The sequence below is a fragment of the Chanos chanos genome, chromosome 6, assembly GCF_902362185.1.
Source record: "Chanos chanos chromosome 6, fChaCha1.1, whole genome shotgun sequence".
NCBI classification, from domain to species: domain Eukaryota; kingdom Metazoa; phylum Chordata; class Actinopteri; order Gonorynchiformes; family Chanidae; genus Chanos; species Chanos chanos.
In genome coordinates, this window is record NC_044500.1 from 12177821 (window position 1) to 12198161 (window position 20341).

A 20341-nucleotide genomic window follows, 5' to 3' on the forward strand; every position below is an offset into this window, starting at 1 on the left:
GAGTGTCATACCCCTCTATACATACATAATATCTTTATAATATTTCATCAAAACTTTCATCAAATGTAGTCATACATACTGACGTGAATGCAGACCATGATCACGTGCATACATGTAAACACAAACCTAAAGAGAAGGTGCAGCAGTTGCACAGCCCGTGTACACAAAGACCATGTGCATTGTTTTTGTTGATGTTGGGTCCACTTAACCTGTTTCTATGTGAGGTTCTGCTGCACAGGGTTTAGCATGAATTAATAAAGAGGTACTCTGTTCCCATCTTCTCCACGGGCTGTAATTATACCAGTGAGATGGAAAAAGAGTTTAGGATAGACTACACTATAGGTTTACACCTCCAGGGCAAATGTAGTTATAACATGGCAGAAACCCTGAGGAAACACTTCATAACCTTGATTTGCTACCTAGAGTGGGCTGATCTTAATGTACTGAATCTCACAGAGCTGTATCAAAAATACTGGAGAATATAAAACTAGCGATAAAGACTAAGATTGACTTATTTTTTATCTACCACATATTTCATTACTCTATCACGCACTCTACGTCCCAGTGATTATAAAACATTTAATAAAAGACTGACGCATTCAGTTATAGAGGACTGTTTTTTTTTTTTTTTTTTTTTTAAATATTCTGGTTGATGAATTCATTTTCTAGAGGCTATAATTTATTCAAACGGTTGAAAAACAGATGGGTCTTTCCCTTTCTGGCTTCATCCGCAGACATTCATCCGTACGGCGGGCGCAGGCAATTTTAACGGACAGGCTGAAAAGATAAAAAGTCAGGGAAGAGTTGAAAAGAGTGACAAAGCGTGCGAGTCAGATCAGAAGAGAGAGAGAGAAGTGTATCAAAGGGAGTACCTCTCTCTTCATTAAAACTCCCCTACTGATTCCCTCAGTGTGGTGCCAATGAGACCTGACGGTGCTGTCTCAAGCACTCCTCTCCTTTATTTTTTTTCTTTTTTTGTCTTTTTTTTTTCCACTGATGGGGCTTTGATTGTGATGAGAGATTCAAGAAGTGAATTGGAAAATGAGTGACGGGACGGGAATGTCAGAGCCGCCGGTCGTAAACGGACAGTGGGAATAAATTGGCTGCCAAAGCAACAGAGATATATTGTGTGAAATCGAAAGACTAATTGAGAGAGAAAGAGTGAATAAGTGTGTGTGTGTGTGTGTATGTGGCTGTTTGAGAGAGAGGGAGAAACTGAGAGGGAAGTTGAGAGGGAAGATGACGGTAGAGAGAGAGAAAGAGAGAGAGAGAGAGAGAGAGATGCCTCTGGGGTCTCCTATATTTCGGAGTCTTAATTGAATATGGCCACTGACTTTGTTCTGCATCTCTCTGACTTTGAAGTGGAAATCAGAGTCTCAGCAGGCTCCTTCTCTCAATCCTATTTCAGAAGAGCACGCCGGTGGATTTATCCACACTTACAGACTTTTGAGCCCATGTATGTTTGTAAGTCCTCCACATTTACATTTCATCAGAGCCAAGTGCTCAAATGCAGTCGTACTGCTACAGTAGCTGAAACACACACGGACAGAGAGAGAGAGAGAGAGAGAGGAAGACAGACAGTGGAGGTATAGAATTGCCCTATACTTAAACTGATAGGGTAGACTGTTGAGGATGATATGCACTGTAAGAACAAACCTCACAGATTACTTTTCAAGTGTGTACATAGCGAACCACATCAGGTGATTTAAAACTGTCTGTCTGGCTGGTGAGCCAATGTAAACAACTGTCGGCTTAAGTAAACTCATTTGACAATAAGCATGATTCTGCCCTAGCCCCCATCAACAAACATTACTGTGGGAACTTTAACCAAGCACACGTTTAACAGTCAAGGAGGTTTTAACTTGTTTTCTGCTTTTCATGAGTTTCTCATATGTTTGTATCGTTTTGGATTGCTTCCCGCATTGTTAGAGTATGTTTCTTCGTTATTTCGATTTTTACAGAAATATTTGCCTAAATATTCAGGGCTAAAAAAAATGAAACACCGTTCCGTTCGTGAATATAAGCTGGTGCCGGTTGCTCTCAGAGTATATTTGCACAGATTTTATGAGCATTGCTGGAAGACAGCCACAGATGCCTTGAAACATCTAAATGACAAAAGACCAAAGCTGAAATGGAGCAGTCATTAGGAAAACAGTCAAAGCTTGAACAAATATTCTCCGGTATAAAAAAAATATGGATTTCTTCTTTAAGAAAGATGGAGGGCCTCACAAGTCTGACCTAGTAGATTCAGTTTTACCTTTGGAGTCAGAAAGGCCTTTGGATCAAAGCCAGTCTGACCCCTTTGATAAAGCCTGCTTTGAAGTCACTGTTTCAGTGAAGCACTCCTTGAGGTATCCTGCTCAATACAGAAATGAAAGAACCTCAGAATGATGTCACTTCTTGAAGGACAAAAGGTCAGCAAGTCAACTCCTGTTAAAAGGAGAAATGTCCAAAACACGTTACGGTAAGGTCACTGCATGCTAGTATATCTGAAGCATGTAGTTCACCGCTGGCTTTTGTTACAGGTTCCACAAAACTTCTCAGAAGGGTGATTTATCAGCCTCCGCATAAATGTTCATGGGGAATATTTGAGAACGTATTTTTTTTTAAAAATTGACGTGGTGCCGCACCAGAAACCGGAGGGTTGTTGGGTCGGTCCAAGTCCCAGAGAGAGACAGATGTTGACGACTCGTTATCTGAAGGCTGGGTGGTTCCGTAGTTCTAGTACTTTCCCTGACTACTGCGAGCAAAACCCTCAAACAATGCACTTAGGCCCAAGGCACGCGTCTTCCTTACAGCCACTCCTGGCACAGGCCTGTTTGATTACTGTTCTCTGTTTAAATATCATGTGAATGTGGCTGTGGGAAAATGATAAACACGCAATTTTCATAATCTACAAGTCAAAATCCACAAAAGCGTATTCCCGGCGCAACTGGAATAAACGGGATCATGACGCACCCCGATGCTATGACAACACGGACCGGGGCGAAAATTACGCTCTGTCAAAACACGACCTCCCCGATGAAATCGTTCAAAGAACGGAGACGAGTCTGTGTTGGTTTTTTTTGTTGTTGTTTTTTTTTTTTTTTTTTTTGCTGAGGGATCGTCAGATAGGAGCTCCAAAGTAAAAAAGGCCTTTGTTTCCTCGTTTCCCAAAGGCTCTGACAGATCATATAAAGGAAGACTCTGATCACGCGTTACCACTTCACACACATCTTTTCACTGAGCGGGTGAAGAGCTCAGCAATTATCTATAATTACCACGCCGTGTCGTCTCACAAAAGGACGCAGTAGGAAATTAACCGCACACAGCTGGGTAATTGCGACTGGCAAAGCTTCTCATTACCAAAATGGTAAAAAAAAAAAAAAAAAAAGTTGCTTTAGATAATATGAATGCAAATGATGTTTAGTATTGAAATGAGTGATTCTGTGGTCTGTCTAGCTCTGTTTTGGGAAGAGTGGTTTTGGTAAAGTACCAAGGTTTCTCTCCGCTAATAGATTTCGTAAAATTAATTTCATACTTATCTAATTAAGAAGTCTAGCCATCATTAGATCGCTGGATGGCCAGATGTAAATAGTTTGTTACCAGGAAAAGGCGAGGTTTTAAACTAAACCTACAAAATGCTGTGCCTTTTTATCTTAAATGAAGCTCATATAATCATCCTAAAATATCTTGTTTTGAGTCAATGGTGTTTTTCAAAGGAGCAGTTCAGACAAAAATGAATGTATGAATGGAACGACTAGCATAATCTGTCACAGTCTGTCTCTGCTCTACTAAATCCTTTAGTAACTGTACCATTGTGGGAAACCATTACTTATACTTTTATGTTTAAGTTAAATTACACAGAATTACTGACAAATCTCAAGTTATATGTAAGTTATGTATAATTCATGTTTAATTTCATTGTTGCACCCTGTGTTTATCTGTAGTTCACTCTAAAGAAAGACACCATTTAGATAATGGCCGTTATTTGAATGGTGTTTCTCTTTGTTCAAAATTGTGTTCGGAGAAAAGGTTTTCTGGTCTCATTTATGGACATTAACAAATTTTATTTGAATGTTATACATAAAATTTTAGTTCATTCAATCTTTTTTTTTTTAATTTATCTAACAAAATTTCATATATTGTTTTATATATTTTTATATAAAAAGAAACATTTTAAATATTAATTATTCTTATTTACAATTTAAAACAGTACATGAAATAATAACAACACATTATCAGTCGTAAAAATGGTATAAAACAGCAATTTTCCTTTTGCAAAATCTATAAGCTGGGACTTTCAAAATGTTAGGATACAATGTGGTAACGTGGAACTGTTCTACATTCATACAAGAACTAGAGGTGTGTTCAACAAGACTATTTGTAGTACATGTAATGAAAAAAAGATAATTATGCCCTTAAAATTTCTAAAACAGTCTCAAAGTATCCTTAAAAGTTTCACCTATAGTTGCAGTACTGAAAAACTTACCACGAGAAAAAAAAACAACAACAACTGCTTAGTTGAACACACCCCAAGCTAATTAAGGTCACTGTTTTCTAGAGGGACAGGGTCTAGGAGAGAAGGCATACTGCATGTGAGTGTGAGACTATGTGTGTGTGTGTGTGCGTGTGTGTGTGTGTATGTGTGTGTGTAGGAGACTGCAGGAATCAGGGGAGTGCACATAAGGACACTGCCTTCAAAATCAAAATGCAGATCAGTGCAGAATCCTGGTTCATCCGCGGGGCTGCAAACTTTGACACTGACAGTTCCAAAAAAACCTCTGAAATTTTTCCATCAGCTTCCCTTTTTTTTTTTTTCCAGTTCACACAAAGTCACAGTTTCTAAGCTTACGCTCTCTCATATTGACATTAACACTGAAATGGGGATTTGGCAGCCGCTTTTTTGGGCCAAATGTCAAATGTCCTGGAGGATATTGGCAGTTTTCAGCATTCCTTACTGGCTAATCAGCAGGCGCTGGATCGGTCCGTTCCTGGCTGTTTTGTATGAGGGATCTGTGAAGGTTAGAAAGAAACAGAGGCGGTTTGATGAACCATGTCAGCAGACACAATGTGGGAGGAGCTTGAAACACAATGTGGGAGGGGCCTTAAAACACTGTGGGAGGGGCTTATTGAAACTGAAATAGTAGTATCAATAGGATTTCATAATTATCTATGTGCTCTCTGCTAACTGCAAACTTTTTATCGTACCAGAACATCCACTCAGTACTACTTATAATCAGTGTGGTGTTCGGCAAAATGAAAAATAATTTACCATAATGTGAGAAGAGCAAAGTCATATAATATAGTGAATACAATATGACCTAAAATAGCAGAACAATGCTAAGTTATGAACTGAAAATAATAATAAAAGCTAATGATAACGGCAAGCACAACAGACTGGTGCAGCACAGAAGACCATAGCTTAAAGTCTTCCAAAAGCAGACTGAGCAAACAAACAGAGAAAACAGGAGAAAGGCCATTGGTTGGAGAATATCTGAAGGGCAGTGATTGGCCGAAGATGAGACATACCAGATTTTGCTGCTGTGGCAGAGAGTGAGGTGGGAGAAAGGGAGGTGTTGATACTGGAGGAGTGTTTGCTATAAGAGAGCTGAGGCCACAGAGACAGACATGAATGAGGAGACAAAGAGACAACACACACACACACACACAGACAAATGAGAAAAGAGAACTATTTGATCTGTGGTCATGTTTATTGTGCGTGTCAGAGAATGACAGGTCAAAAGAATGGCTGGGCTGAGAAAAAAAGACACTTCATAAAGAAGGCATGTAGAGGACCAGGAAGAGGAAATATAAGCAAACAAGTGTGGTAAAAAAAACAAAAAAACAGATTCATAGCCATCCCCACAAAAACCCTACCACACACATACATATACTCACACAAAATGTGCACACACATGCCTTTGAACAAAAGACACCATTGTGTTGTAACACATGACAAAAAAATGATGTCATTTCTACGAGCAGAGCAGACAGGGGATGACACAGAAAAACAGAACACATAAATTCTTATTCATAATGTCAGATAGATGAAGTATGACCTAAACTGCAAGCCGTTGCCTTGTGTGTGAGTGTGGGGTGTGTGTGTGTGTGCGTGCGCGTGCGTGCGTGCATTTGTGTGCGTATGCGTGATGCGCGTGCGTATGCGTTGTGTGCGTATGTGTGAGAGTGTGTGTGTGTTTGTGTGCGAAACAGTGTTTTGTGCTGCCTGCTTACCTGCTCGTTCATGATGGCAGAGAGCTCAGTCAACATGTCCCTGTAGTGCGCTCTCATCTCCTCCTGATACTCCAGCTGATCCTCCTTTATCAGCCTCTCATTCACATCCAGAGCCTGGCCGCATGCCTCCGCAAAGCGCCTGCAACCCCACCGCAAACAGAAAGAGAGAGAGAGAGAGAGAGAGAGACAGAGAGAAGAGAAAGGGAGAGAGACGTCCTTTAGAATCTGTCTGACTCAAAGCCTGTGATCAGTGTGCAAAGTGAGAGGACACTGGGTAGACTGATGGTTTGTGGGCATCTGTTTGTTTGGTTGGGGCTGTTTAGAGGCTGATGGTCGGTCACACTGTTTGTAGTGCTTGTCATACCAGTGTGGATGAGAAAAGGGAAAGGAAGAATGAAGGACACAGGGTAGAAGAGGAAGAAAACACGTGGAGGGAGAATAAAAACAGAAAATCAGTGAGACGAGTACCTGAATATTTCCTTGAGGAGTTTGACTTGGTTGTCGGGGTATTTTTTGGCATTCTTTTCCTCCAGGAAGGCTCGGGCGTAAGCCATGGGCCCTGCATTCACCTGGAGAGAGGAACCACATGGTCAGGTCATCTGATGGCCTGTATCATTTTCAGTACAGTGAGGGAGCAATTACAGACGATGGATTGTGTGTGTGTGTGTGTGTGTTGGTGCGTGTGCATGTATGTGTGTGTGTGTGTGTGTCCGTGCCTTGACGCTGACGCTGCCCTGCAGTTTGAGCTGAAGACGGATCATGTCGACCTCATCCATACTGCAGAGCTGGTTGAGTTCAGAAACTTTCCGACTCATTTCATCGATAGCCACCTCAATGGGGTTCATCTCTGTGCTCTGCTGTTCCACCACCTGAATACGCTTCTTCAGATACGGGAAGGAAGAGCTCGCTGAGAGAGACAGAGAAACAGAGAGAGAGAGACAGAGAGAGAGAGAGAGAGAGAGAGACAGAGAGAGAGAAAGGGAGAGAGAGAGAGAAATGTAATTCTAACTGCCCGTTACCTGACCAGTAGAGACTGACGGATTACAGAGGGCTTGACTGGTCCATGTTTGACTTACTGGTCAGTATGGTTCGTCTCTTGCATTGCTCCTCCACGTCCCCGTGTTTCTTCCCAGACAGCGTGAAGGGCGTCTCAAAGACAAAGCGACTGATGTTGTGATGATGCTCAAAGTCCGTCTTCTTCTCCTGTTGTTCTTTCTCGTCGAAGTAGGGTACCACGTACGTTACCTGAATGTACGCAAACCTGGGGTCCAAATCTTTGGGATTGACCTGAGCAAAAAAACAGCAAAGCATTAGCGAGTAATCTTCAAAGAGTCTACAGTGAGGTAGAAGAAACGGAATAAAACTCTGATGCTAGAATGAGAAAAGACAGTGAGAGAAAGGCAGGATTAGAAGAGAGATGGAAGGAGGTAGAGAAAGATGGAATGAGAAAGAAAGAGGAGCGTAAGACTCACTTTGTTGGAGTCCTGGATCATCTTGACATTGTCGGCTCCAAACTTGTCGGAGTAGAGTTTGAGGAGTCTCTGGGAGATCTCGGAGAGGCCTGTCAGCTTGGGCTCCTTATAGATGAACTCTTTACTCTCCTCCTCCTCAAAAAAGCCCTGACGAACACACAAACCCAAAATCACTCCGTGTCTATGTACGTGTGTGTGCGTGTGTGTGTGTGTGTGTGTGTGTGTGTGTGTGTGCATTGCTGAGTTAGATGTGCAGCTTTGGTGTTGTCTTCAAGACCTTATCTACAGTGTCCTCAAGTGGTAGCAGAGAGAAAGACATAAGGAGACATGTTTGTGTGAGTGTGTGTGTGTGTGTGTGTGTGTGCACGCGTGTGTGTATGCCTCACTCTATTCTGACCTCATAATGGACCACACTTCATTAAAGCGAGGTAAGCCGACACAAAAGCTGGCTGTTAAAACAAACCTCCCCGTTACAAGCTAACATTATTACACCGTTTCATTATTGATGTCACAGCAGCCGTTCTGAAAGCACCACAGATCAAAGACCAGGACAATGAAAAGGTTAAGATCAAACCTTTAGGACACTTCTCTGATTACGATGAGGATTAGTTGACTGAATTTGGCCAAAAAAAAATAGGATTCTGCCTGTCGCCTATTTCTATAGGTTCATCTCATATTTAAGGAATCTGTAGGGGCCAAGAGAAGGAGGTATAGCATATCATACAAGAACATGTATTGATATGTATACGCTGAGGTGTAGACGGTCATTAGCTATGCCGTTTAAAGGGAGGTTAGAGGAGTTAAGGGATTTAGAAAGTGGGAAAAAAGAGGGGGGGAAGGGGGAGCCTGGAAACTGAAATTGAACGAAAGAAAAGAAAACTTACCGCGGCCTGACATAGATCACCGAAAGAAGAAAAGAACAGACGGAGCAATTAAAGAGACTGAGAGAGGCTGAGGGGTATTTTTTTTTTTTTCTTTAAAAAAGCCCGATAAAAACGACCAGTGGAACTGTCTCTCCTAACAGACACAGAAACTCCTCTTTTTTTTTTTCCCTCTGGCGTTTGACACGTCATTGGCGCTTTGAAAGCGTACATTTTTTCCAGCTCTGCTGAAACACTGCATCACTGTTCTCTCATTCACTGTGAACAGCACCGCTCCAGAACTACTTCGACAAAAAACATCATCGAACATTAAAGAAACACTAATAATTCACCTTAGAATACGCCTGTTCACAGCAATGTGCTGGTGGAGCGTGTGGATATACATCCATAACATGTTTTCTGTCAAACTAACACACAAACACGACCATTAATAATTATGGTGTATGTGTGAAGTGGTATTTCTCTCACCTGTCCGTAGAAAGCGACGCGGTAATATCGGCCAAAGAGCCTCTTCTCGGAGTTCACGACCTCTGTGACCTTCAGGTAGGAGCGGTGGATGTCGTAGTACAACTCAGACAAGCGCTGTGGAAACATTGGAAAATATACGAGTTCATGTCCGCATTGGGAAATTTGTACAGTAACGGAAAGCAAAAAGTACATAGTATATCTGTTTTTTTTTTCTTTTCAGTAAAATCAATTCACCTTGAAGTCTCGTCTCTTCTCAAAGACAGCGATGACGGGTTTGTTGATATCTGCAATAAGCTCGTATCTCTCCGATTTCCATAGGTAATCTACACAGAGTTCCAACTGCTCCACCAGTGTGTCCTACATACCAGAGAGAGAGAGAGAGAGAGAGAGAGAGAAAGAGAGTGATGGAATGAACGACTCAATGAAGAATGCATAATTCATTAAGCTCCTGTGATTAATTGGTGGAGTAGAAAAGAAGTCCTAATTGGACCTGGGATGAGTAGGTAATTACCTCTGTGTAAGGAGTGTCTTGCGTGCCTGTGTCCTCTTTCATGGCTCCTTCTTCCTTCACGTTGGGTGAGATGTTCATGAATGCAGCCCAGCCCATGCAGAAAGAAGCTGAGCATTCACACGGAGGGAGAGAGAACAGCACATCACGTCTCTACACTAATGTTCATTAACGGGCAAACTTTACATTCATTCATCAACACAGTTCTTTAGCCTTCCATCCATCCATCCATCCATCCATCCATCCATCCATCCATCCATCCATCCTTCCCTCCAACTACTCATTCATTTATTTATTCGTTTCGTAAGCTGTTTTTATCCTCATTTCATGTTTTTACATTTTAATACACTATGACTATGGCTACTTTTTGAAAGGAAAGGTAAAAAATGTATTACCATCACCATTTGCACTATCATTACTATTTAATGACTTCATTCTTCATTTATCCATTCTCTTCTTTAATCAGCTCACAAAGTGTAACTGAACTAATAACTGTGTTACATTAACATGGAGCAACACCACTGACACTGTGACAGTGTGAGTCACAGAGACATGCAGTAATCTTACTGTAGCCAAACACAAGTATTACAGCACAGTGAACTGGGGCCAGTGGACAGAACAGTGATTCAGTGTCTTGGTGGGCATACCTTCTCTCACAAACACAGAGCCAGACACACACACACACACACACACACCTATTCACATCAACTAACACATCCTCTGGACCACAATGTGAACAATATCAAACTAAACAAAACAGAAACAAAGGTGCACATAGCTTTTTCTTTTTTGAAAAAGCTATTAAAAGAGTGATTTATAGATATAGTTTACACAAGTGCAGTAAAGAGAGTGTCTGTGGAGGTACCTGTCTGTAGGAGATAAATCCAATGCCTTATGCAGTCAACCAAAATATGAGCAAAAACAATGATAATATGTCTGCTTACATTAAAAAAAGAGAATTTATTCATCTATGATTTTTTCTGGAAAATTCTATGAAGCACAACCCCCAAAGGAATGGCTCTAAAGACCATAAACGACCTCACTCTATAGAGTCAGCTTACAACATTACCCTCTCTGACCTACAGAAAAGACATGGTAAGACCTGCTTCAACCATGAGCAATATTCACTCCAGTATAACCAGTAACTAGTGCACCATGGTCATCCTTTGGGGGGAAGCAGCGGGGCGTGGCAGAGGGGCACTCACTTTCTCCGTCTTGTGGGGTTAGTAAGGGGCTACAGTTAATTACATTGGCCTCCTCCGTGCCTACTGCTGACATCCTGGCCTTGTCAGGCTTCCAGTAACCTGTGGTTGTAAAGGTGTAGGAGATTCGTTTAAAAATAAAACACATTTCAAACTTCTTCTACAGACTTGCCTTTCAGCTCTCAGCTCTACGTATGAGCGCATGCCACAAACACATGCTACACAACGCCACAGGCAGAGAGAGAGAGAGAGAGAGAGAGAGGGAGAGAGAGAGAGAGACAAAGACAGACAGAGAGAGAGAGAGAAAGAGAGAGAGAGAGAGAGAGAGAGAGAGAGAGAAAGAGAGAGAGAGAATGCTCTTGGACAGCCATACATCTCATGCTTAGTCATGCACATGCTGGTAAACTGAGATGCTACAGACCAACACCCAGCTACAGCAACACACACACTCTACCATATCACAGCAAATCGGTGTAAGTATAGAAAAAACACATAAAAATCAAACATATTGTACAGTTACATGCGGACGACTGCATTGACTGCACTGCTAAATAAGATAACAGAATATCATTTAATTAGGATCTGTTTTCTGAAGATTACTCTTCATTAAGAAATCTTTTCCCTTTATACATCTAATTTACTTTAAAAGCTTGTTTACAGTTGTGATCTGTTTTCTTCATATCTCTATACTGAGAACTAAATTTACATTGCATCCTACTTAGTACGGATCAGTTAAAAGCATATCACAATATCGAAAGGTGATATGTTAAAAACAACAACAACTATGTTATTGACAACAATCCATAAGGGAAACAACAGAGAGAAAAAAACATAGATACCAGGGTGTAATCTTGTTTGTCTCTCTGCTAGTAAAAGGCACCCAGTAGAGTAGGACGCGGAGCGGCAGAAAAACAGCCAGCACTAACTAACCAGCACACCCAAGCAAGCTCGCCCAGCACGCGTCTGCAACGTTAGCCGAGCGATCGAAATCGAGCGGACGCGACAACACGCACGTGTAGGCACGTAAACACAAACAGCGAGAAAGAGCGATGTGGCAGGCACTATGCAGATGCGGAAACGTTTACGGACAGCAGGGGGCGCTCACCTCTCCTCTTCAGTGACTCTGCTATGAGGGCAGAGATGTGGATATAGCACATGGCGGCCTGGAACAGAGAACAGGGTGGAAAATTTAGGCAGATGCTTGAGTGAGATAAACATCTGAGTGAAAACAAAAAAAAAACTTGTCTTTTCTCGACAATAGCCATTTGGTTAGGCTGCTCACATAACACAGTGAGATAATATCCTAACCTAGATTTAGAAATTAAATAAAATGTTTCAATATTTTTTAGTGCCATTTTAGTGCCTATTTGTCTTATCTTGTCTAAGTCCTTATTTACCCATCGAGGATAAAGAGCCATACCTCTGACAGGTCTCCGTTGCGGACGTGGATCTTGGCCATGCTCTCCAGCCAGGTGCGTCTGAGCTCAGGTGTACTGGCGTAGGAGTTAGCCAGGCTGTACTGCAGGTCCACCAGCATCTCCGGGTCCTTCTCGTGCTCCTTCATCTGAGACGTGGCCATCAGAACCGTGCGGATCCGCTTCGTAAGGTCCTTCACCTCCGCCGGGAAGGATGTGCTCTAAGGAGACAGAGCAGAAATCCCACTTCTGACACCACATAACACGACAGACGAATGTAACGTATGTAATATATAATGTAACATGTATGGACGTGTATTACGCATATGACTGAGCGAGTGTCAGCCAATGGCTAGGTTTATGTCTGGAGTGTTGGAGCAGGACGAGATTCTTACTTTGAGCGGAGCATCACCATTGGCGAAGTTGTTGATAATAGCCAGGGACTGTTGGAAGCGCGAGCCACCAATTCCCGCATCTGCAATCAGCTGGCTAACTGCCTTAATGAGCTACAGGAACAGAGGAGTAGGGGGAAAAAAAGGGAATGAATTAATAACCATTTACAAAGTCTGACAGAAACAGGCTGTGTGAAAGGATTGTTTGGTTTTCTCATCTCTTTTTTGGGGGGAGGGGGGCTCTGTAGTTTGTCAGTTTTCTCTTCTAAAGGGAGAAGACACAACTACAGAAGTGCATGAGCCGTCCGAATGCTGGTCCACGGCCAAGCTGACAGCTGGAGGAGCCTTGGTCTCACCTTGGCACTTAGCCAATCGGCATGAAATATGTGACATGCATTTGCAAAGCCAATCAGTGAGGTGAAACAGATGATGAATGGCCTCATAAAACAGGGATCATGGACAGTTATTTTAAAAGGTGATTCAAGCATATAAATGTATTTCTGAATGAAAGTCTGTATGCAGGGGTCCCGTAAAAGGATGGTTACTGAAGATTTTTTATTGTAGAATTCACGATGGAAGACATGCTATACTAAAACAAACCTAGCCTTCTGCTGAATATATTGAAACACACACAAACACACACACACACACAGACCTGCAGATGGGAGCGGACGATAGATTTGCCCTTGGTGAACTCAAAGTTTTTTCTCATGAAGAAGTAGAGAAGGGCGGAGGCCTCGGTCTGAGTGGAGCTGGAGCGATGGTTACAGCACTTTAGAATCTCATAACACAGACAGCCACACATGTCTGCTTTTCCCTGGAAAAACACCGAGGGGAACTGGAAACAGAGAGAAACAGACAGAGAGAGAGAGAGGAGAATATAAAAAAAACCAACAAATTGGTGGAGGAAGTGAAGCCCTCAAGGAACAGGAAAAGATTTTCAGAGAAAACGGTGTCTGAAGTAAAGGCTGAATTTCAGTTCTGAGGAGCAGCAGTACAAGCTTCACAAAATGTCTTCCGGCACAGGCAGTGTGACTGGGTGCCTTGGCGAAGGCAGCGTATTGTTACCTTCTGAATGAAGAGTCGTAGGGCGGCAAAGACATGTCTGAGAGTGGTGGTGGACTGATTAATCTGGAAGAAGAGCAGGTACGTGTCAAACACTTTCTTCATCAGAGGGTTCTGGCCTTCATCCTGCTGTAGCTGTTTCTGAAAGAGAGAAAACGCAGTACACGTCAGGCATTATGAAACACACACACACACACATCCAAAACATCCAAATACACTCATTATGTCAACAGTAATTTGACCGTACTGATACTTCGTTTGGAAACCATCATCATTCACTTCACTTTCCACCAGGGGGCAGTATATGATTAGCATAGGGCTCAGTCAGATTGATTTGATTTCATTTTCAGCAGCATGCCTCAAAATGAAATTTCAGCCCAGCTATTCTTGTACAGTCATTGCTTTCCCTAAAAAGATTTCATCTGGTTTTTTTTTCACCTTCATTACACACTTACTGACATTTACATGCAAGAGAGTGGGTCAGTACTGACCTTATGGTGATGAACAAAGAGTCCTAATACATCCAGCACTGTAAGGGCTACTTCAGTGGACAGATTAGCCTCAATGTCAGCCGGGCTCAAGGTGTCTCCCTCAGGAACGTTTCCATCTGACACACACATAAACACACACACACACACACACACACGTACACCCAGACACATGCACGCGCGCACACACGCACACACACACACACACACACACATACACACACACACACACAGGTGAATCAATTCAGTTATTTCCTCATCAGCTTAAATTCTTACAGACCGTGTTAAGGGTATTGTGGGACAGGCAGTGTTGAAGGAAAAGACTGAACACTGGGGTCTGATTTAGTGTTCATGCTGGCTGTGGCATTACCTGTCTCCATCATCTGCAGCAGTTTGGGGTTGGTCAGAGCGTTCTTGCCCCTAATGATGGGCATGGTCTGGGAACGAGCATGTCTGTGCCCATCTTGGCTTGACAGCATCCTGGGTAAGGTAAGGATGAGGAGGAAGAGGCAACGTTGTGTAATGCGTTTAACAGGAGAAGGCATTTCATTACAAATCACTTTCATTTCATAGACTCCTCTCAGTTCTATTGAATGTGTGTGCTACACCTCAGTGTGTGAAGAAAAGATAAAAAAAGTCCAATACTGATTTTAAACGGTACCGATTCTTTTCATTTTGTGCTTTTGTCTTAATCATTTCCTACGCTCTTGTGACAGTATTGACAAGGGTTATAGACTTAGGATATTAGATAACTTTTCATATCAGGGTTTCATTTCCACAAAGGGAGAATAAAGAAGACAAGAGACTTGTCATTCACAAAAAAACCAAAACACACTACACATAAGACAAAACAGTAAGGGATGTGTTGGTTAGACAAAATGGCAGCCACACTGTGTCATGGGACACACTTCTGGGCCTTCTTCAACACAATGGTGACAACTACGATGAAAAATGATGAACTTCTGACTACCACAAGGACACATGGTCTGCATGTGTGTGTGTGTGTGTGTGTGTGTGTGTGTGTGTGTGTGTATGCGTGTGTATGTAAGAACTAGACAGTGGTACATATTCCCTCTCAGTGTCTAAATAGCTCATATTACAACATAAAACACGTTTCACCATTCCCAATTCTATTCATAAAAACATAACTGTGGTCTTCTGCTATGACTGTAAGGGAAATGATTGTACTACCGTATAAAGCGTATATATCATTGTTAAAGAAGCTGCTATTGGTTGCGGGCTGTGGAGTGTTTACCATTGTGGGAGGAGCCCTGTGGAAGACTGGGAGGATGTGTTAGAACCTTTCAGGGTGCCATTGTTCTGCGTGGCTTGCGCCAGCTTTAGGGCGGCCGCTAGCTTCCTGTGTACAACGGAGCCAATGACAGCAGGGTTAAGACACGCCCCAACATTCCTCGTTATCACTATCATTATCATTATCATCAGTTTTCCCCACACTCTTTATCCCCCTCATCCCCATTGATACCGCAGCAAAGGGGCGGGGCCGGACTGTCGGACGAAGAGCTGAGACTCAAGCAACCAAGTGCAGGCAAGATCAGGTTCGAGGTTGGTTAATTTGACGTTCATTTAACGTTAGGCTGAAGCATTAACAGATGTTAGCTTATAGAATGGAGGGGTTAAGTGCCTTATGTGATGTCTAATGTGTTGAGCGTTCGTTTGGAGGCTACGTTTCGTAAAGGTCTAGATATGGTTTCAGTGAGCGTCTGAGGCAGTAACGCGTGTTTATAAGAGAAAGTTGCAGTGTGCAGAAGGAGGGATGAAAAGAATGAGTACAGAAACAAATGACTGAGTGTATGAGAAGAAAATGAAAGAAAGCAAAACAACGCAGGGTATTTGCACACACACGCACACACACACACACACACACACGAAAAAAATACAAACACATAAAAACACACACGTAACACAATACAGCGAGGCAATACACTTGATATGAGGCAATACGATAAAAATACATTATACTCAGTAAAGAACGAAACCAAGTTAAGGAAGGACTGATTTCCTCTGGGACTTTTGCCAAACATTATGAGCAATAATAACCAGTATACGGTTACATAACTCTGTAGATCATCTACATAATACACCATAAGAGTATGAAATATTGCAAGACCACTTTATGTGAAACTCACAGGTAATTCAGCATCAGATCTGATAATAAAAACGATACCATGTGTACATATGGAAGCTATAAACAAAGAAAGTAATAAATGTGCTTAATGTAGTCACTAAGAGCTGACAGTGGATCCTTTATGAGCGGCTGATGGAAAATGTGTGAGTGTGAGTCAGGACGTAGCAGTATTACATTTGTTGCATCACGCTTTCTCACACATGAAACAGGCAGGAAAAAAAAAACAAAAAAACGGATCAGTCAATAGACTACATTAGTGAGAAAAATGGGAGAGAGAAAGAGAGAGAGAGAGAAAAAGAGAGAGAGAAAGAGAGATAGAAAAAGAGAGAGAGGGGGCCATTAACTGGTCAATAAATGAGTGAATAACATGCATAGTGGAAAGAGAAGAGAACAGAGGACATTTAACACACGCACACACGCGTGCGTGTACACACATACGGACATACTGTATACTGATTAATGTCAGGGCTCCGCTCGTAGACGTGTATAACAGAGTGAAGTCTGACTCAAGCATAGTGGAGATAAACTGATGCGCGTAAAGTCGGTACATGGACTAGATCAGAACAACAGCTGCATGTGATACATATGAAATATATACCACATTGAAACTGTATGTGGATGAAACGTAGCGTATAATTCTATCCTCTGTATCGTTCAGTATCATTACTGTGTCATGTAGATATTACGTACTGTCTCTGCCTTATGAAGGAACATATATCACTCTGCTGGAAACATGTACAGTTCACAGAGGTAAAACGAGAGAGAGAGAGAGAGACAGGCAGAGAGACAGAGAGAGAGAGAGAGAGAGAGAGAGAGGGAGAGGGAGAGGGAGAGAGACAGAGGCAGAGACAGAAGGAGAGAGAGAGAGAAAGAGAGACAGAGGCAGAGAGGGGGAGACAGAGAGAGAGAGAGAAAGAGGGAGAGGGAGAGGGAGAGAGAGAGAGAAAGAGAGAGAGAGACAGAGGCAGAGAGGGAGAGAGAGAGAGAGAGAGAGAGAGAGAGAGAGGCAGAGAGGGGGAGAGAGAGAGAGAGAGAGAGAGAGAGAGAGAGAGAGAGAGAGAGAGAGAGAGAGAGAGAGAGCAAAAAGAGCAGCTTCCTTTGGAACAGAATATGCTCTTGGAGTAAGTCTCAGAGTAACCTTCAAACAGTAGAGGATGCTGAGCAAAAGTCACTGCCTCACTTCAAAAATAAAACCCATACAGACCGAAGCCTAGCATCAAAGCCCTCATTTTCATACCTCCAAGAGACGGGGAGAGAGACAGAGAGAGAGAGAGAGAGAGAGATGGAGGAAGTGAAAGAGAGGGAGAGAGAGGAGGGGGGGGGTAGAGTATGCTAATCCTTCTCTGGCTGGTATTAGAAATGCATGTTAAGCAGTGGCCTTGGTGTCGTTTGAGAAACCCGATGGTCTTTATTCTGCTAATGCCTGACATAGTACTACAGCCTGCCATCTCTGCCTTTTGTTGGCAGACACAAAAAAGAGAAATAATCCCACTCATTCAGAGCAAGAGGATATGGGAGCTAATTTAATTAGCTAAAGAGAGAGAGAGAGAGAGAGAGAGAGAGAGAGAGAGACAGACAGACAGACTGAGGAAAAAACACTCTTTTATCAGACTTGCCAAACCAGTTTTTCTTTCTCTCCCCTTCTCTCTCTCTCTCTCTCTCTGTCTCTCGCTCTCTCTTTGAATAAAACTGAATGGCCCTAAGGAGTGACTTTTCATAGCGGGGAGAATTGCATTGCACAGAGAATGACACATTGAAGAGCATTCATTCAGAAATACACACTTCCCTAATGAAGGCCTGACATTAAATGAACTAAGCACTAAATTGCATGACTTATGTGATTTCTGGACGTATATGAATAAACAAACATCCCTGGCAGCGCGTCAGGGCACACGCGAGAGAGAGAGAGAGAGGGGCCTGTGATTTGGCAAGGCTTGCCCATGTTTATTACAGCTAAACATATTTAAGCAGTGCCAAATCACAAATAAACTAGTGACAGAGTGATACTTTGTTGCTTAAAGACCGAGTGTGTGGGGAAAGCAATGTTTGGAGGGGGGGTGGGGGGGCAAAACCTGGCAGTTTAACATGGAGAAGAAAGTCAAACAGGATAAAATACTTGGGGGTTTACTTGGCTCATGTTATTCCGATTCAGAAAAGGTGGCGGTGGTGCAAGGTCCAACATACCGAACAAGCAAAGGGCTTACATTTTGTTTCCAGTTTCTGATGAGAAAGCTGCTTAGATCCAAATGCCTGACACAGAGAGACTCTTTCAATGTCACTCCTCACTGAATAACAAGAGCTTTATTCCTGACGGACACTAAAGAGGCTACACTTTGGTTTTTGTGCCCTTTTTAAGAGCGGGGACAGTTTGACACTTTAAGGAGAGTGCGGGGACCAGACCTAAAAATAGGAAAAAGGCTCCTGAGAACTGTTTACTGGTAGTTCGAAGCTGGTAGTTCGTGAAACATGACCGGAGGCCAGAGGTGTCCTCACAGAGCTTCCCTGTGTTAGGAGGGCAATCAAACGTCTGAACGCTACAGACTAGGCTGAGTTTGGCCTACTGAACACACGCTCTCGTCACCTCTTATCTGGCTGTACTGTGCTTATCTCCAGCGGCGAGCTTTATATAGGCCAGCTTCTATTGATGCTTTCGCATCTGTTTAAAATCCCACAGCAATTTTCTTTTGCAGCAATGTGCGCACTATGATCAGAAGAAAAGCATATTTCACTGTTTGGACTGTAAAAAGACTGTTGTCATAGTTTCATCTGCTCAGAGAGTTGTTTAACATCCATGGCTCCATTCTTATTTTTAAATATAGTTCAGCAATATAAGAATAAATAATAATAAATGAATTTTTCTTTTGGATCATTCCAACCTGATGGGGAGGAACAGAACGGAGGAGAGGCCTGGTCTGAAAGCTGGGCCAGTTCTTAAATGTCTTATTAAATCAAAATTACTGTTTGAATTGAATGACTTCAAAGCCATGAGAGACCTTGGGAAACAGTGCAGCCAGTGGTAATGAATTAGCTTTTTTTTTTTGATGCATTGAAATGGGTGTAGTTGAAAGATTTCTGTTTTATATGATATTGTGATGATACATTAATCTGCAGAAATTCTCTCTAACTCTTTCTGTCTCTGTTTTGCTCTCTCTCGCTCTCTCTCTCTCTCTCTCTCTCCTCTGTATTTCTGTTCCTACTGTTGATCTTTGAGGTGCCAGACTAATGACATTGACTGTGGAGTTCTGTGCAGCTGATGAAGAATCCAAAGAACAGAATGAACAAACACAAACAAGCAGTTCACAGACAACTGTATCCCTCAGTGTCTGCTGGCTATGTGAAAATCTTCATATGTGAAAAGCATATGTGTGTGTGCGTGAGTGTGCGTGTGTGTATGCGTATGCGTGTGTGTATTTGCGCGTACGTGCTATGAATCAAAAAGTTCCCCCGCACCCTCCTCCTCCTCCCTCTAGCCCCTCGGTCCAGACAGCAGGGGATCTCTCTCTCCCTCTCTCTCTCTCTCTCTCTCCCTCTCTTTCTTCTTTTTCCAAGCTTGGCAAGAGTTCCGAAATCCCTCTGCCTATTTCTTTCTCACTTACAGTGCTCTCCCTCCTTCCCTCTCTGTCTCCTTCTCCATGAGAAATGCAAACTGGGAGACAGCTGGAAGAGATCCCGTTGGACACTCTTCATAGCTTTGTATACGCATATACCGGCGCCCACACACACGCACATGCACGCATACACACACCATACACACTAAAAACAGTGTTGAACAATGACACAGCAAAAACTTACCTGGCTATCTGACGCTTTCCCAGAAATCTGAAGTGCTGCAGACACAGCCTGTGGAAATGTCGAGGGATTAGTTTGTAAGTAACACACATAAAGGACTGCTCTCCCCCCCCCCCCCCTCTCTCTCTGTGTTTGTTTATATGTGTGTGTGTCCATGTGTGAGCACAAATCTACATGATCTCTTTTTAATTATTGTTTGTCTGGCAGAGTAGACCGATAAATACACACACACACACACACACACACACACACACACACACACAGGTGTACACACACACACGCACGCACGCACACAAACA

At 42.6% G+C, this 20341-nt stretch overlaps 1 protein-coding gene across 1 annotated transcript in view; it reads right to left on the bottom strand.

Annotated features, from left to right (window-relative positions):
- Positions 1 to 4927: 4927 nt before the first annotated feature.
- dock10 (dedicator of cytokinesis 10) overlaps positions 4928 to 20341 on the bottom strand; it is a 55419-nt gene continuing 40005 nt past the window's right edge. The window contains exons 37-54 of the mRNA XM_030778697.1: positions 20046 to 20093; positions 15363 to 15467; positions 14432 to 14587; positions 14111 to 14195; positions 13623 to 13760; positions 13210 to 13392; positions 12558 to 12668; positions 12168 to 12383; positions 11853 to 11910; positions 9549 to 9655; positions 9272 to 9394; positions 9038 to 9151; positions 7689 to 7835; positions 7293 to 7503; positions 6933 to 7123; positions 6685 to 6785; positions 6217 to 6355; positions 4928 to 4995 (exon numbers count right to left, since the gene is read on the bottom strand). Coding sequence (XP_030634557.1) covers positions 4948 to 4995; positions 6217 to 6355; positions 6685 to 6785; positions 6933 to 7123; positions 7293 to 7503; positions 7689 to 7835; positions 9038 to 9151; positions 9272 to 9394; positions 9549 to 9655; positions 11853 to 11910; positions 12168 to 12383; positions 12558 to 12668; positions 13210 to 13392; positions 13623 to 13760; positions 14111 to 14195; positions 14432 to 14587; positions 15363 to 15467; positions 20046 to 20093 — 2281 coding nt within the window. The 3' untranslated portion in view covers positions 4928 to 4947. The remainder of the gene's footprint in view (positions 4996 to 6216; positions 6356 to 6684; positions 6786 to 6932; positions 7124 to 7292; positions 7504 to 7688; positions 7836 to 9037; positions 9152 to 9271; positions 9395 to 9548; positions 9656 to 11852; positions 11911 to 12167; positions 12384 to 12557; positions 12669 to 13209; positions 13393 to 13622; positions 13761 to 14110; positions 14196 to 14431; positions 14588 to 15362; positions 15468 to 20045; positions 20094 to 20341) is intronic.